The 19,419-nt window shown below is 39.2% G+C and overlaps 1 protein-coding gene across 13 annotated transcripts in view; it reads right to left on the bottom strand.

Moving 5' to 3' along the window:
* Nucleotides 1-967: 967 nt before the first annotated feature.
* LOC127583915 (myocyte-specific enhancer factor 2A-like) overlaps nucleotides 968-19,419 on the bottom strand; it is a 177,611-nt gene continuing 159,159 nt past the window's right edge. For all 13 annotated transcript variants that reach the window (XM_052040315.1, XM_052040316.1, XM_052040317.1 and 10 more), the window contains 3 exons: nucleotides 17,540-17,654; nucleotides 12,027-12,153; nucleotides 968-6,142 (listed from right to left, as the gene is read on the bottom strand). In XM_052040315.1, coding sequence (XP_051896275.1) covers nucleotides 5,833-6,142; nucleotides 12,027-12,153; nucleotides 17,540-17,654 — 552 coding nt within the window. In that variant the 3' untranslated portion in view covers nucleotides 968-5,832. The remainder of the gene's footprint in view (nucleotides 6,143-12,026; nucleotides 12,154-17,539; nucleotides 17,655-19,419) is intronic.

The following is a 19,419-nucleotide window of genomic DNA, read 5'->3' as shown; positions in this document are numbered from 1 at the left end:
ACTATCTGAACTCCCTTACACTGGCACTACAGTAGAACACCAGTCACTTATGCTCAGATTTCTGAAATGTCTTTTAATAACTCCTTTAGCTTGTTTTACAATCCTTTCAATTTAAGCATAAACCATTCTCCTCAATATATGGTGGATTTAATGTAATCGAACATCCCGGGTATTTCTCAGGTGCACAGTCAAACCAAATTTGGCACATAAGATATTAGGGAATGACTGAAAGCTTAATTAAAAGGAGAATTGTTCCAAAGTGCAGTTTAGAAGAGAGAAGAAGCAGAGGGAGATTTAGGGAGGGAATTTCAGACATTACAGCTTTGCAGACTTGTCAATAGTGAAGTAATTAAAATTAATCTCAACAAGGCAGAATTGGAAATGTGCAGATATTTCAAATTTTGGGGCTGTCAAGATTACGGAGCTAGGGAGCAGCAAGGCCATGGGAGGATTTGAAAACAACAAAGAGAACTTTAGAATTGGTGCATTACTAAAGTACACCACTGACCTTTAAGGAGAAAATTCAAAATATTAATGCTGTTTGACTTTTTACTGCAAGTGTTTCAAAGAAGTGTTTGTGTTTATCATATGTGGCTTTGACGTAAAGTTTCATTGTGGAAATTATTTTTGTTTTTAATTTTTTCCTCATTTATGTTCTTGCCTTTGTAAAATGGTTCAAAAATTATAAATTATGTTGGTCTTTTCAGGGAAATAACAATAAAAAAAACACATGATTGTGACTAAGTGTGCTATAAAAACAATCCAGCGTGACCAGCTAAAATCATTGCAAGACTGACCACAATTCAACCCATGGCAATTGAGATTTGTATCCCAGATATATCCTTTTTGCAATTTTGTTCCTTAATTGAATACACTTGAGAGAAATAGTGCAACTGTATGTAAATTTAAATTCATTATTAATTCTAATGTTTTTAAATTTACACTGAATAATTGACATGGACTCTCATTACACAGTAAAAGCCAATATCTTTACTTAAGTGAGTGCAGGGTACAAATTTTTACAACAATCTCTAGCATAATTGTAATCATCTGATAAAAAGTTCACTTATCTTTGTATATTGAAGTAAAACAACACATTCAGGGAAATTGCAGGTTAACTTAAAGTCTCATCAACATTTGTTTCAATGATGGCAACAAAGTCCAGCTTGTGCTGCCAACAGGCTTAAAATTTAAACCGTGAACAGCTCCGGTGATTTCTACAAGTAACAAACAATTACCAAATACATCAGTTTTAAAAAAAGCCATTTTAAATATTTTGCAAAGCAGTGTCTTGCACAGCATAGGGTAGAAAGTCTGTGCAAAAAGAACATCATTTGTATTCCCTTTCTCTTTGCATACTTTGTTTAGTTTTTCATAAACAGTGTCCAGAGACAGGAAGTTTGAATTCTAGTTTACTGTCTCTTGTGTGCAGATGGACATCACCTTCATATATCCCTGGTTTCCACAGCTAAGCATTGCATAAAGTGATTGCATTGGGTTAGCCTCATCCTACATGTTACTATGCAAGGTATCTTATGATTTTTGCATTTAATATTGGTAAAAACTTTGAAGAGAAATAGGACCTGGATATTAATATTCAATTAGGGAATTTAGAAAGTATATGGTAAACCCAGCTACCTAATGTAAAGGTGTTGGTAAATGAAGTACCTTTGCATTAGTCATGAATTAAATCAGAATCTGAATTATCACTGAATCGTATGCCACAAAACAACAAATTTCCACATCACACAACTCAGTGATACCAAATCTGATTCCAATTCAGAATTAATTCACGATTAATGCAAAGGTACTCCACTTACCAACACCTTTATATTATGTAGCTGATTTTACCATATACTTTAAATTCCTATTAACTCAGGCGCATGAGATCATGTTACCAGTGAAACATTTGAGATGGTAAATAAATGTTATTTAGAATTTACCCTGAGAGTGAATAGTACTTTTACTGCTCACAATATTGATACTTTACATAATTGAATAAAAATGTGACATCTAAACCATAATGTCATGGTTGGCATCAACTCCTGGTGTTGCTGAAATTCCTTTTCCTGTCAGAAGCTGTGCATTCACTAAATATGCAAAATAGCTGATGTGAATTTGAGGTATTCACTCCCTCACTTTCACAGACTACTGATGCATGCTACATTTGAGAGGTACTGGATTTTTGTACTCATTACTCATATTGCTGGTAGGAAATTCTTTGCAGTTATACTTTTTTTTCTTTTTTTGGAAATTGGGAACAAATTGCTTTAAATACTAAATGCCAACATGCTTTTAGCTCCTATTGCTCCTCAAGTAGAATCCACCTCAGAAATTCAACTAATAGCACAAAGATGTCTTTTTCCTTGAGGAAATCTGTCATACTATTCTTTGCCTTTAGTTAAAAAGTCTCCAATAACCCAAAAGTAAGGAAAAATTGTGAAATTTCCATTGTGATTACAGCTCTAATTGATGTGTTTGTGTCTGTGCTTTAAAGTACTGTGCATCCAATCTCCCAAATTACAATCATTTAGCACTTAGACAAAGTAAAATTGAATCCAGAAAACTCAAGGATTAAGAATAATGGGTAGGAAATCCAGCTATACACACCCTGAATTTAATGCAAAACTCCCTGTTCTTAGATTGCAACCCTCAAAATTTTATTCTTCCCTCTCAAAAATTAGATGCTGAATTATTTCACATGCTGCATCTTAGCTCCACTAAAACAGGGAGCTGTAGTTTGCTACGATGATACCTTGAAGTATTCTGTGGTGCCATGTGGAATGGTGGCAGTACCTAGCGCATTTCAATTCTACACACTTTCTATCAAAAATATTGACCATCAAGTAAAAGTACAGGATTTTCTTTCATTCAGCTGACCCACTGCCATTAGGCAATCCATTAATCACTACATTACAAAGGAGGCCTCATTCCAATCTCTTCACATCCCTAGTTGAGGCTTGGTAATCTCCGTGCAAAAAGTTACGTGGTACATGGTTACAGTGAAGGAAAAGGATGCATCTGAAAACATTTTTTTTCTTAAATTATAAATAACTTGAACTAGTGGGGTTTTCTTAACGTAGACATAAAATTATCAACAATTAGCAACACTGTTCCTATGTTAAACCGTGTTTGTACTGACAGAGTTAATGCCCGCAATGTTGGACACTTGCTTGAGAACAAAAGGTAAATGATGCCACCATAAGGCAATTTGCACACAAGGAGACACAGTAAATATGAAGCAAACTTCTTACCAAATGTACAGAAAAGTTTCATTTACATGCATAATTCAATAAAGCAATATTTTTCCATTCTGCAGATTACACAACTCAGCTGCTTTACTGCAGCTTAAAAGTGGTCTGTTCAGCAGTGAGTGAGCAAATTATAATTCTTACCATCATTTCAGTAGCATTAGCCTTATTTTGTCAATCTGAATACATTTTCAACAAATTAATATGAAAACAAAGGGAACATGTGAATGTGGAAAAACATACTGATTTGAGTGTGTTAAATGTTAATTCTATAAGAGGTGCATGCATAGTACAAACACTTGGTTAAAATCAGTTTAATATATACATTAGACAAAGCAATGAAACAATATTTTGAATACATCTGGAGGTTTTATATTCTACAATTATCTAAACAGAAAAAGGTCAGATTTCTACACTCCTAAAAAAAATCAAAGGAGGAATATTCTGCCCATATTTATTGTTAATAAAAGAACCAAACAGCAGTAATGATCATATCATGAGTACATGTTGTAAGAACACAAGTCATACAGAACAATGCTTGTAACTCCAGCTTAAGCAGAACGGGTACTAATGGCATAAACCTCGAGAGCCGGTCAGGTCACACACATTGTGCTTCACTCTAAACAAGGAATGGAATCCACTATAAACCAAAAAAGGTTTATTCAATTGCAAATTTTTTGCCATTATTTTATGGTTGTGGATACTGAGCTATAAAGGTTGTGAAAATCAACTGCTTATTACATACTAATGACTGTTTATTCATTAGCAGAACAGTTATGTCCATTGAAAAGATTTCATCACTTTTGGAGATGGAAAGCAGATGATTAATGAAGGGGCCAGTTTCTACAGTAATGTCATTGGAAACAATTGGCAAATTACATGTCAATTTAGTTCCCATTACATACTTATAATCACTAAATTACTTAAATGTATGTACTAGACATGAACATGAACGGATTTGGTTCCCTTTGGTGCAATCAACCTTGGCTCACTTGGGAGTCATCAGGTCAGTCCGTTCAAGGGGTACAAACCTTACTCTATTGCTCTATTTCTACAAGTGTGCACTCAGGCCTCCCCCTTTGATTGTCAAATCTCCTATTGCACTCACCACTGAACAATCCTTTAAATATATAAAAGACACCTTTTGCATTTATTACTCTCAAAAGGTACTCACCCGCACTACTCTCTTGCAGGTATTTTTATGAACCACAAGTGTCTACTGTCAGTGAATTATCACAAAAGGCAGCTTATATCAGAAAAGTGTAATTGAATAAAGCAGTGAAATTCCATCCACAACAGTCTACAATATAAGGAACTTGTTTTCAAGTTTGTGCATGACAAATATAACATCGGGATTGAGGATCTGCTTGTTTATATGTATAGTAAAGCATTACCATACAGCACAAATAACAATTATTGTACACATTCACTGCCATAGAGGAAAATAAAACTTTTACTACTTTCTGCAAATGCCATATATAATTAAAACCCAAGGAAGTACAGCATATTAAACAAAATAGTAATTGCCAGTGGATGATCTACGCATAAGGATCTTGCCCTGTCAAATTGGCGATAATCCACAAAAATATACTTTGTTCTGGTGAACGTACAATACATTGTACACTGACACCAAAGGTGATATATATAGGATGCTATATACACAGACATTTGGCTCAAATTCTCTTTACATATAGGTTAGCAAGTGTTCACGGCTTTTAAGGTTTAGCCTGCATTTAAAAAAGCAAATCTAAGCCAAGGTAACAAGATAAACCATATCTAGAGAGCATCAACATGCAACTTTGGCATATATAAATAATTTCATAGCTGAATGTGTTTAAAATTATACAGTTCTATATAATCAATAATAAGTCAGGGTATTATGTTTTCTTTTAATAAAAATATATATAAGTGATCTGGAATCAAATTTGGATTTCAGACATCAACATAAAAGAACTTTAACCAAATTCCAATTATAACTTAATATATTAAGTTTCTCTTAATGCTATATTTCACCTGCAGTCTCCTCATTTCTCATGCGGGTACTTAATGCATGTTTCCAATAAACTGTTTTGCCACTTCTACAACCCGTTTTTGCACATGCAGAAAGAACTGCTCACCTCAGCCCTATACCGTGAAGTTTAAAACACTCCTTCAAGAGACGGAGACCCATGCCAGGTTCAATATCATAGATTTATTTTATGTACAGTATTGCTCTCTTTTGTTTCTTTCTACAGCTTCAATGATACTAAGCAGAAAATTTAACTAGCCACACCATTTTTATACACACATACAGGACACTGTCAGAATTGACAACCAACTCTCTTGTTTCTGCAAGCATGGTAGGGTTGAATATAAATTTATTTTTTTTGCAAACCAGTATAAGATAACAGCTAATACAAATAAGTGCCAGACTGGGACAGTGACTACAATTTAAATGTGGGACACCTGCAAATATACATTTAATTTGCACTGTAGAGTACCTGATTAACTTATACATTTTCCACGTCCTTGTCTTAGATATGTAAGGACAGTTCTCTTGTAACAAAAGAGATTACTACAAAACTGCAGCAAAAAGAGGGCTTTATGTCACCCATGTGTCCATCCGCATGCGCTTCACGGATGGGCTTTCTCGATCATCCGTGGAGGGCCTCGGGAGTCCAATGGGTGAATGGAAGTCACCCCGTGGTTCTTCGCGATCACTCCCATCGTAAGAGCTACTGGAGCTGCTCAGGCTGTCAACCGGCGAGCGTCCTGTGTCGTGCCGCGACTGTTGCGGGAAACCCGAAGGCGTCATTCTATCTCGGGGAGGAGAGATCGGCTCCGATTTGATGTTGACATTCTGGTTGGTGTTGATTGAAAGGTTTGAACCCTGAAGTGACTGACTGTTAACTCTGCAGAAAATGAAAACAAATAAGATGACCGTGACCATGCATAGAGCAGAGATTGTATTTGATAAGTGTTGCTTATATACTGGAGTCAAAATGCCAACCAAAATCATGCTTAATGTCTATCCTTAGGAATGCTGCAACATCAACATCAAGTAGAACTCCAGAAGTCTACTCCTATAATCTTCCTGTAGATATCAGGCATGCCACTGTGAGAACTGACCATGTGTCTAGGCACTTAACCACTAGGAAGAAGGATCTCTAGGACTAACAGTTACACTTTTATAATTGCCATCAATTGACAGTATGGAATTTGAAATGACTATTGCCTAACAGGAGTCCTTTGCCGTGCCAGATCTCAAACTGAAAGGAACTAGCACTCCTTCATTCAGTAATCTATAGTCAGGAAAACCTCGAGGCACAGAGCAGAAAGATCACCGTAGGTCTCAGAGAACTGGAGCTGAATGTTGAATGATTTCCCTCAGGCTGCTATAGCCAATAGGGAAAAGAAAATATCAGTGGTGGTGTGCACTAACAAACTGCAATAAAACCTGACTGAATCTGGGGATGTCACACCCTGCAGTCTACAGCATCAACGGGCATTGAATGAAAAAGCCATCAGGCTAAAGAGGAAAGACTTATAACCTTTTATATACTTAGCACAGAACAGATCCAGTTTTAACATGGACCTTAAGCACGTGACCAACTTGCTTTCCTTTCACTCATAGGTAATAGCATGGTCCTGGGAAAGATGGGAGATTAAAAACTATAGGAAGAGGTCATTTCACTTCTCCAGCAAATATGAAATTGCCATAAACCAGTGGGAGACATCGTGGAGGAAAAATTTCAGGAATATTGTTCCTTTAACTTTATATATCAAGTCACACAATTTCCAATCACAATCACTGTGATTTGCACAACCACTCTCTGAAGCAGTATCCATAAAGATTCTTGAGCCTCAGAAGTACCAAGACTAGTGTTCCAGGCAATCAATCTACAGTGTAATGTACTGCTCTCAAAATAATTATAGCTGCATTGGAGCTGTATTTCCTGTGCTTAGGTTCTCTACATAACCATCTTAATTGTATGAGGAAGGAATTTGTATGCTGGAATATTTGCATGTTGATAGCTCAAGCACTCCTAACACATTTCTTTAGCCAGCAGTTAAGATGATAAGTGACGTCTCGTCACTGACTGTGTGTCTTTTATGACTGATCACTCATGGAGATGAGGATGCTGGATACACACAAAAAGACTTAACTCTATGCAACAGTCATCCATCCATGGTGCAGCATGCAAGTGGCTGCCACAAGTAGTTTGGGCACTAGGACTAAAGTTTTAGCCTTGAATCCAATGGAGTGGATTGGATTTCAGTAATGTTTCACTGTAAAAGGTCAAATTGAAGGAAATTGAAGAAAGCTGGCGGCAATGACCTGGAACTTTCATCTCTAGATTAGTAAAATGGCTCCTGCCACCAAGTCTGATGATGCTGTAAATGCAGATAAAGATTTTCTCGACAGACTTGAAAATAGGTCTGACGGAACACAATGCTCCAGCAGAGGAAATAACAACTTCACTTCACTGAACACACAATGAAAAATCACTCCCAGAAACCCATAAATGCCAAGAAACAAATTAGTTTAAATGAGACTGCAATGCAATTCAATAAACCTTCTGACTTCTCGATAAGCACTTTCAGACATTTGCCTTCAACTCTGCTTAAGTAAATGAATTGCAAATAGTCATTAAGTGTTTTTTCCCCAAACCAGAACTTTAAAATATTCAGTAACAAAATAATTCAAAACTGCTCCTGAAAAAAAACACATTGAAAATGATTCTAAAAATCAGTCACTGTGATTTCAATGGGTAGAGAACCTGCTTCAGTAAATGCCTGATGTAAACATTTCAAAATTTCAAAGTATTCATTTTTGCTGCATTTAACTTCAAATGATACTTATAAAAATGTTTTTTTAATTAAATAAGCAGTATTACTTTAATGCAAGCATTTAGAATGCAAAGAATTTAACTATCTGAAAACAATCAGCTGTCTTCAGCTTCAGATAGGTGCTGAGATAGGCTTTTCACTTCAGGCACAACTGGGAATCTGACTGCACCAGTGTTTGAAATTGCTTTGCTTTCTGAAACGAAGTTATAAATTATTTTGTCACATAAACTCATTGGCGTAATCACAAATTGAAATCTTTCACGAGTTTGCACAATCGGGCAGCATATTAAAAGGTAATGTTTTTGCATTAAAAAATAGACACTGATGTACTCAAGAATTTTAACTCACCAATGGTATTATTAATACAGACAGGATTTATCATAAAAAAAGTACTTCTAATATGTGTAATCCTCCAGCTATGCGTAATCTGATTTTAAAATTTAAAAAATACTGAATAAAGTTGTGCTGAATGTTTCACCTTCAGTGGTAAAAATTAGTGAGTTTTAAGACATAAAAACATCTCCTTGTGCCAGGGTGCCTAATAAAATCACGTAATCTGAAAAGTGTTCTTGGACAGCCACCAACAGCAGAAACTCATCAGCTTCTTTATTTCCATTTGTGGCCACGGCCAGTTTTGTGGAGCAACTTTGATCAAACTGATTTTAAGCTAGTGTTAAGGACTGCAGAAACTCAATTTACACCTGATGTCACTTTTTCAAATCTTTTTGAGAGTTTTGGCCAACTACATCCATACTGTGCTTACAATACTACTAAAAACTTTACTCCATTACATTTAGAAAACAATCCAAATTATTGAGAAAATTTCTACTTACGTAGGACTGAGAGTTCACATTTGACTGACATCCTAATGTGTAGCTTTTACTGGTAACATGCTCTTTTATAAGATTATTGATCTCCCTATTTATTGATTGTGGACTTCAGGAAGGGGAAGTCAGGAGAACACACACCAGTCCTCATTGGGGGGGGGGGGGGGGGGGGGGGGGTCAGCGATGGAAAGGGTGAGCAGCTTCAAGTTCCTGGGTGCTAACATCTCAGAGGATCTATTCTGGGCCCAACACATTGATGCAATCATGAAGAAGACATGCCAGTGGCTCTACTTTGAGTTTGAGGAGACTCGGTATGTCACCAAAGACTCTTACAGATTTCTATAGATGTACAATGGATGGCATTCTGAGTGGTTGCATCACAGCCTGGTACGGAGCCTCCAATGCACAGGATCACAAGAGGTCATAGAGGGTTATAGACTCAGCCAGCTCCATCACAGACATAGCCCTCCCCACCATCGAGAACATCCTCAAGATGCAGTGCCTCAAGCTGGCGGCATCCATCACTAAGGACCATCACCATCTGGGACATGCCCTCTTCTCATTACTACCATCAGGCAGGTGGTACAGGAGATTAAAGACCCATACTCAATGATTCAGGAACAGCTTCTTCCCCTCTGCCATCAGATTTCTGTACGGTCCACGAGCCCATGAACACTACCTCATTATTTTTTTTGCATTATTTATGTAATTTATAGTAATTTTATGTCTTTGCACTGTACTACTGCCGAAAAACAAATTTCACATCATATAAATCAGTGATAATAAATCTGATTCTGAAAGAATATATTTGTAATAGAGGAAATGTGGCAAAGCTTCATGAGATCCATTGCTGAGGATAACAGGACTTTTGTATTATAATAGATTTAGTAGACTGGATTAAATTTGCTAGAGTTTAGAAGAATGAGATAATCACAATGAAAAGTACAAAATTCTTATGGGGCTTTACAGGATTGATGGAGAATTGGTAATTTCCCTGTCTGGGACACCTAGAATCAGGGCTCAAAAGGGATTGGCCACTGAAGAAAGAGGCTGTGGAAACTCAGTCACTGAATACATTTGAGAGACACTGATAGATATTTGGATATTAAGGGAATCAAGAGATTATGGGGTTAGTGCTGGAAAATGGTACTCCTGTAAAGGCCTCATTGAATGGCAAACTAGACACAGGGAGATGGATACTCCACCTTCCATTTCTTAAGTACATCTGCTGTGGGCTTCGTTATCTTTGCATGAATGAACCAAAGCAAATGCCTCAGTATCTGGTTTGCTGTGGTCCTTTCAAATGATGATGACTTTTTCTCCTCTGCAACATCAGCAGAACTGTGGATTTATAAGAACAGTTAACAGCACTGTCCCATCAGCGAATTCAAAGTTCTCAGACTCTGAGAAGCTGAGGCCATTGGCATCACAGGTCTCTGCAAAGTAGAACATTTAAACATCCTGATTTAATTGCAAAAGAGAATATACTAGAAAGCTGTCTGCAAGCTCAGCCCAAGCAAATAAACATTCAATACATAAGAACATAAAACAAGTGCAGGAGTAGGCCATCAAGCCTGCACTATCGTTCATGGCCAATCTACCGCAGGGCCCAACAGCTCTTCTGTCCAATTCCCCATAGCCCTCAGTTCTCTGATCTTTTAAAAAAATTATCAACTACCTCTCTACATACTACCAATGATCTAGCATTCACAGCAACCTGAATAGAGAATTCCATAATAAAAAATTCCTATGCAACTTAGTTTTAAATGACCAGTCCCTAATCTTATAACTATGTTCTCCTGTTTGAGATTCTCCCACTAGTAGAAACATGTTGATATCTACCTTATCGTGCCCCCTCTGGACTTGTGTGTTTAAATAAGATCACCCCTAATTCTGCTAAGCTCCACAGACTATTGATCAAATTTCACTCATTTTCGTTTGGTAGTCTACTTTTAAATTCCTCTTACTTAACTGGATGACCTCATACTTTCCCACATTAAACTCTATTTGCCAAGTTATTGCCCATTCAATCAACCTATCTATATTCTGTTGCAGAATCCAAATACCCTCATTGCAACATGTCCTTCCAACTATTTCAGAGCCATCAGCAAACTTGGAAACCTTACACTTTGTCCCCAACTCCAGGTCATTAACACTTTTAAATGCTCAGAAGAGGTCATTGGGACCTGGCTAACTATCTGCCTTTAATTTTTGTAATTTTCATGTTCCTTATGATTGTTACAAGTTTTTCCATACCGTTTGAAACTAGCCCATCAGATATCTTTGGGATACTTGCAGTGTCCTCCATCGTGACGACAAATGCAAAGTATTGATTTAATTTAGTTGACATTTCCTTATTTTCTGTTATTAATTTCACAGTCTGGCTCTCTAAAAGTTCCATGTTTACTTGAGCTACCCTTTCTTTTCATATATCTACTAAGGCCCTTGCTGTTCAGCTTGATATTATTTGCCAGTTTTCACTCATTTTAGTCTGTTGTTACAGATTCTTGTAATATTCCCAGTCCTCTGATCTACCACTAGCCCTTGCTCCTTTGTATGCTCTTGTCTTTGACCTTCTTTGTTAAGCATGGATAGTTCATGTTTCTCCCTCAATCTCTCTTTCGAATTGGGATAAATTTCTGCTGAGTCCTATAAACTAGTTGTTTATCATCCAATGACCAATCCATTAGCCTATTTCCTCGGGCCACTGTGGGCAAGTCTACCATCATACCATTGTAACTGCCTTTACTTAAGGGGAGGATATTGCCTGGAGCCAACAGTCTTCTTGCAGGTATCAGTCATGGGCTCAGTCCTGCTCCCACCACTGTCTGCTCTTCATATTCAAGCCAAAACGTCCTGAATGAAGCAAAATGCTGGAACACCAGCTACTTTTTCCCCCATATCTGCTGGCCCAATGCACAGAATCCTCCCACCTTTGGTTGGTTAAGACCAGCTAACTTATCACACACCAGGAACCAACCTGCGACCATCTGGATCAGTAGCACACAACTTTCCTAAAGATCAAAAACATTAAAATAATATTTACTGGTATTTTTAAAATTTTAATTTACTAATGGCTAAATTTCTCAATAGCTTACATTACTGATGGCCAACTTACATTAGTGAGCTGAGGGCTGCTTGTCCAAGGTGGTGTTGTTGCCAAGCAGACATTGGCCCTAATGACAACGTCCCTGGTGAGTTGAATCCTGGTAGTGCAGATAAATCAGCGCTGGTTAGTGAATAATCTGTAAGATTAAATGGGGGAAAAAGAAATTTATTTCCATTTCGATTTACATGACCCTGCATCAACTCACTGAGCACTAAAGAAGCTTAATTTCATTTCTTATGGCCTATGAAGAATTATTCTGCACTTTGCCTGTACCAATTGTTATTGAATTGAAGTGCCTGCACAACACCTATTCTATTTCAGGTAGACACAATTACAGTAATGACATTGTTCTTCACTAGGTATCTTTGGGAGGTTGAAAAGCTACAAATAATTCTCCCATTTTTCCAGGACTTCGATGCTTTTGGGCCTAAAGATAACCGCTGGGCTCAGTAACAAATTTAAAAGCTCTAAGCTTGGATCAGGATTGATTCAGGCAGAATTTTTTTTAAAACATATGTTCAGTCATGGAATTGTATAGGACCAAACTTTGTCAAATACAATGAAGATACAATGTAATCACAATGTTCTGAGCACTGACTTGGGAAAGCATGCTTCAGGTACAACACGTTTTCTGCTGGAAGTATTTGTCATGCCTCCAACAACATTATCACCTTAAAGACACACAAGGTACTTTCCCTAAATGATGAGCACACAGTGAGTATCCTGATAGGGTTCGTTTCTTGTTGATTTCTTCAAATATGCTCGGTCAAGATGGGTTTCGTGCGAAAATGCCAGTTTAGTCTAAATATTGAGCAAGATATTATCTTGGCAAAGGCAATTGAGTTGGTGGGATCTTTGAGGGACCGACTTTCAGGTAGTGAGGGACATGACTTGGAGCAAGAAGCGTGACTCTTGGTCTCTAGTATCTAGCTAAAGTAGTGACAATGGATCCACGGTCAGTGGCATGTTCTTCCTGCCAGATGTGGGAAATCAAGTCTCCCTGATAGCTACATCTGCGGGAGGTGCATCGAGCGGCAGCTCCTTACAGACCATGTTAGGGAACTGGAGCTGCAGCTGGATGACCCTCGGCTCCTACGGGAGAATGAGGAGGTGATAGTTATAAGCTAGAAGGAGGTAACCACATCTAAGTTGCAGGATGCAGATAGCTGGGTGACTGTCAGGAGAGGAGAAGGGAATAGACAGATAGTGCAGAGTACCCCTGTGGCCATTCCCCTCAATAACAGGTATACCACTTTGGATACTGCTGGGGTGAACGACCGTACCGGGGAAAGCCCCAGCAGTCAGGTCACTGGCACTAAGTCTGGCTCTGTGGCTCAGGAGGGAAGGGGGGAGAAGAGGAGAGCAATAGTGATAGGGGACTCTATAGTTAGGGGAGCAGACAGGAGATTCTGTGGATGTGAAAGAGACTCCCAGATGGTATGTTGCCTCCCAGGTGCCAAGGTCAGGGACGTCTCAGATCGGGTCCACAGCATTCTAAAGGCGGACGGTAAGCAGCCAGAAGTCATGAAACACATTGGTACCAACGACGTAGTTAGTAAAAAGGATGAGATCCTGCAAAGTGAATATGGGGAACTAGATAGGAAGCTGAAAAGCAGAACCTCAAGGATAGTAATCTCTGGATTGCTGCCAGTGCCACTCACCACTGATGGTAAGAATAGGTTGATTTGGCGGATGAATGTGTGGCTGAGAAATTGGTGCAGGGGGCATGGTTTCAGATTTGTGGATCATTGGGATCTCTTCTAGGGAAGGTACGACCTGTACAAAAGGGACGGGTTACACCTGAACTGGAGGGGGACCAATACCCTTGCAGCATATTTGCTAGAGCTGTTGCGGAGGGTTTAAACTAGTTAGGCAGGGGGATGGGAACCCAATTGATAGGTTAAAGGATAGGGCAGTTGGTGTAAAGTTTGATGAAGCATGTAGAGAGATTGTGAGGAAGGATGGGCAGTTGGCAGGGCAAAATTGCAGTCAGTTGGATGGGTTGAAGTGTGTTTATTTTAATGCAAGATGTATTAGGAACAAGGGTGATGAACTTAGAGCATGGGTCAGTACATGGAACTACGACGTTGTGGCCATTACAGAGACCTGGCTGTCACAGGGGCAGGAATAGCTGCTGGATATTCCGGGGTTTAGATGTTTCAAAAGGGCAGGGAGGGAGGTAAAGGAGGTAGGGGAGTGGTATTGCTAATCAGGGATAGTATCACAGCTGCAGAAAGGGAAGACATCCTGGAGGAATTGTCTATTGAGTCAGTGTGGGTAGAGGTCAGAAACAGGAAGGGAGAAATCATTCTCTTGGGAGTATTCTAAAGACCCTTCCAATAGCAACAGAGACACTGAGGAACAGATCAGGAGGCAGATTTTGGAAAGCTGAAAAAATAACAGGGTCGTTGTCATGGGTGATTTCAACTTCCCTAATACTGATTGGCACCTCCTTAGTGCAAAAGGTTTGGATGGGGCAGAATTTGTTAGGTGTGTCTGGGAAGCATTCCTGACACAATATGTAGACAGGCTGACTAGAGGAGAGGACATTCTGGATCTGGTGCTAGCTAGGCAATGAATCTGGTCAGGTGTCAGATCTCTTGGTGGGTGAGCATTTCGGAGACAGTGACCACAACTCCCTGACCTTTACCTTTGCCTTGGAGAGGGATAGGAGCAGACTGTTCTGGGACCCCTGTTCTTCATGATTTTTATAAATGACTTGGATGAGGAGGTGGAAGGGTGGGTTAGTAAGTTTGCAGATGACACCAAGGTTGGTGGTGTTGTGGGTAGTGCAGAAGGTTGTTAAGGGTTACAATGGGACATTGATAGGATGCAAATCTGGGCTGAGAAGTAGCAGATGGAGTTCAACCCGGAAAAATGTGAAGTGATTCACTTTGGAAGGTCAATTTGAAGGCAGAATACAGGATTAATGGCAGGATTCTTAGCAGTATAGAGGAACAGAGGGATCTTGGGGTCCAAGTCCAGAGACCCCTCAAAGTTGCCGTGCAAGTTGATAGGGTTGTTAAGGCAGTGTATAATGTGTTGGCCTTCATTAATCGGGGGATTGAGTTCAAGAGCCGCGAGGTAATGTTGCAGCTCTACAAAACCCTGGTTAGACCACACTTGGAGTATTGTGTTCAGTTCTGGTCACCTCACTAATAGGAAGGACATGGAAGCTTTAGAAAGGGTACAGAGGAGATTTACCAGGATGCTACCTGTATTGGAGAGCATGTCTTATGAGGATAGGTTGAGTGAGCTATGGCTTTTCTCTTTGGAGCAAAGGAGGATGAGATGATAAGAGACATAGATCGAGTGGACAGCCAGAGGCTTTTTCCCAGGGCAGAAATGGCTAACACGAGGGGCCATAATTTTAAAGTGATTGGAGGAAAGTACGGGGGGGGGGGGGGGGGGGGGGGTGGAATATCAGAGGTGGTGGGTGCATGGAACGTGCTGCCAGGAGTGCTAGTATAGGCAGATACATTAGGGACATTTAAGAAGCTCTCAGATAGGCACATGGATGATAGAAAAATGGAAGGGTATGGGTATGTGGGAAGGAATGGTTAGATTGATCTTAGAGTAGGCTAAAAGGTCAGCACAACATCGTTGGCTGTAGGGCCTGTACTGTGCTGTAATGTTCTACTGTATGTAGAACACTTCACATTTTTCCTATGTTAAATTGCCTGCCTGCTCTAACTGAAGAGGCAGCATAGCATTTTGGTGGTTGTAATTTGATTTAGCATTGTCGGTTAACAGCAACCTGTCACTGAAAAGGAGTTTGAGCACTGAGAAGTAGTACTAGTTTTATTTGCTCACTTGCTGCAGAAGGTTGGAAGAGGAATTTTGAAGCACTTCAGGAGACTTTCTGGGAGACAGTGTTTAGACTATTAACACATTATCCACCATTATTCTGGAAATTCTTCAAGGACGTTACCTAAAATAGTGAATGCTGTGCCATCCATGGGAGTCACCAGCACAAAGGGACTACTTGTTGATGAGCATCTTGTGGGGACAGGCAGAGCAGGGTCAGAAGGATTTCCTTTCTCCTCTTTCTCCCCCCATCAGTGGGCATCAAAGCATCTTTCCACTTTGAATCCTTCTCCGTTGGGACCAGAGGATATTGAGGGAATCAAGGGATATTGGGATAGTGCAGGAAAATGAAGCTGAGTTAGATGATCTTGATAAATGGCAGAGCAGTTTTAAAGGGCTGAATGACCTAATTCAACTCATAATTTTTGTGATCTTATGTCCTTAAGGCAGCCTGAAACCTGCTGATGTAGCTGCCATCAAGCTCCTCAACATTAGTGGATGTGGGTATATGCTTCACACATATTGCATCTAATCAACAATTTAGTGTGACACCAGGAAGTGGCTGTTTTAGCACCTCTGGGTGCGTACAAATTATGGTCAGTAGTAACCAGGAAGAAAGCCAAGTGCTAAACCAAACTTACAAACAATCTTATTAGCATGATGACAATTTTGTATCTTTCAGCAAAAGTAACCACATTGACATGTTAATATATCATCTTCAACCACATGCAAATTCATCCATTGTTGTTCAGTCATTATGCTCAGGAATTGAATTTCATCTTTCTTTACATGCATTAAATAGGTAATGTAGAGTGCTATTGCCCCAGTAGAGTCCTCTGCAAAAATAAAATCATGATGTTCACCATGAATTGTTAAAACAGCATTAGGATGATTTACTTCCAGAATCAGGAGCTAAAGTAGGACCATTGCATTTCCCAACCAGAGCTGCATGAAGAAGGTCCCATTGCTGCTGCTCTGATCATTGGGAAGTGAATCAGACTTTAAGGGAAGGGATTAGGAGTGAAAATCCAAAACTAAATTGGGAAATACTATTCCTTTTTGAAAAACAGGATTATTGTTGATAAAATCAATTAGGGTCAGAAATTACAAATGACTATTAATTGGCTCTGTAATTGATCTATAGCTACAAATAATTGGATTTATCCATTAAGCCCATTACCCCAGAAGAAATATACAATCATATTTTATTCCATTACGTATTATATATTTTTTCAGAAGTAGTTGGTCATAATGCTCGACTTCTCTCAGCTCTGAAGGGTTTCAGGCCTGAAATGTTGTTTCTCTTCCACAGATGCTGCCTGACATGCTGAGTTTTTCAACTAGTTTCAGTTATTTTTATTTCAGATTTCTGGTGTCTGCAGTTTGTTTTGATTTTCATTTACTCTTGAAGCTATTCTGTTGTTTTTCAAATTGAGTTATTTTTGGTCACCTGATTTACATTGCACTAACATCATCACTAGCTCCAGATGAAACAATAAATTTCACTGGTCATGTGACTCAGAACCACATTACATGCTGCCCTCTACATGAGGTCAATAGGCAGCATAATCAAAAATCTTCCATTCCCACAGCTGGGCTGCATACTCAGAAATGTTGCTTTATGTTAACTCTCACAAATTGGGTAAGCAAAGGACACATTTTTAATGGCCATGCTTCAGCACAGATAATAATGAATGCTAATGTAATTTGATTACCATTGTTGTATGTCGAATACAACAGCCCATGTGATGGTAGACTTGGAGTAGTAACAGACACGACAGGAGTTGCAAGAGCCTGTGTTGATTGTGAACTGCTTATCCTCTGTACATTCTACAAATAAAAGATGAAGCTAATTAGCACTAGCACATACAAAATCACGACATAAACACTTTTACAGAAGCTGAATCTTTCAATGTGTGATGTTGTGGAATTATTAAAGATAATTTATTTCCATTCTGTACATTTTTAAAAAGTGAGATCCAAATGCCTTTGATACACTTAATTCACAGGGATAACTAGATTAATCACAAATGTGAGAGCCAAATTTAACATTTTGCACAATGCAGCTATTTTTATAACCAATAACAGCCCAGACTTAGAATATTCGAAGTTATTCATTACCTAAAATGATGTGTACTGGAGGCTTCTGCTGTCAAATTGAAAAGTGCATGGAAGAGGTAAAACTGGGGCCAGTCCTGATGAAGGGTCTCAACCCGAAACGTTGACTGTTTATTTCTCTGCATAGATGCTGCCTGACCTGTTGAGTTCCTCCAGCATTTTGTGTGCGTTGCCTTAATATTTTAACGTTTTGTTTCCTCCATTTGTGGAAAAATTAAACTAGAAATCCTTCACTTCTGCTGAGGTATGCAATGCAATCTAACAGGAGCTAAAACAGGCTGAGCACTTAGAGCTCAAAAGGGAAAGCTGCCAGAGTTCACTGGATAATCAGGCTCACGTGCCCCACTCACATTGATTTTGCCAGTTCTCTAAACAGGCCACCAGATGGAGTGACATGGAGAAGTATAAAAAGAGGAAACCTTTCGTCATTCAGATGGAAGCCAACTGTCGGACATCTTTGATGCATCACCCTTCAGTTCATTGCTAAATTTATTTTCAGTTCTAACATGCAGCAACCCTAATAGTGGATAAATATTTGAAACAGGATGATACAGGATCACAAGGACACAGCAGGAATGAAAGAATAGTTTTGGATTGCTTTAATAACAAGACATATGATGAAACACTATGCCCCTCTTTTCTGGAACCCTCATCAATAAGCCAACTGTAATTTTCAATCAACTCCACATAGATAGGTTTGCACACATTTTTATTCTGGCAGGCTTCTGTGAGATAAAATAGAAGCAAGCTCAAACATTTGAAACAACACGGAAATGCATCATCCAATTCAGTTTTGTAGGCATTGAGAAAAACCTGTGCTCGCACTTTAATGAATGTGCACTCACCCACTCTAATTGATGAAACTAAGTGGTCCACATGTGATTGCCAGTTCATACTAAGTGAACTGGCCTTGAGCTGGATGGTAACATGATGTTATCATTACCTCCAGTGTTTGTGTTCAGCAAGGACTGGAAGTTGCTCCTTTTGTTTTCTTTCACACTAGAACAGCTTTGTGGGTCACTCAAACACCGTTAGTGAAAGTCTTTATAGAGCATGAACTTCAATTGCAAGGTCACAGGACAGTATTGTCAGGTTTCCCTGTGTAACGCCTGCTGAACGTGTTACTATTGGTTTCAATGAACATTCCATTTTGATGTGCTGCAGTTCTAGCAGTTGCCACAACACGCACAGATCTTTGCAGAAAGCTCTTAAATTAGCATAACACTATGCCCCTCGAGCGACAGGGAAGGGTTGTTGAATGAATAGATGATGCAGTGATGACAGGTGGTTGGAAGAGTGCTCCCAGGAGGGTAAGAAGAACCAGAAGAATGCTTGCAGGGAGGTATGTTCTTTGTGCCCAAAGCTACAGGAGATCCTTCAGGGCTGCTATCTGGTAGGAAGTTGCCAGAGAGGACTCAATAGGGACATGAGTGCAGCCACCAATTCCTTGCAATTTGGGAAGTCTGCAATGCAACAA

The sequence above is a fragment of the Pristis pectinata genome, chromosome 28 (assembly GCF_009764475.1).
Source record: "Pristis pectinata isolate sPriPec2 chromosome 28, sPriPec2.1.pri, whole genome shotgun sequence".
NCBI lineage: Eukaryota > Metazoa > Chordata > Chondrichthyes > Rhinopristiformes > Pristidae > Pristis > Pristis pectinata.
This window is presented reverse-complemented; position numbering and strand designations above follow the sequence as displayed.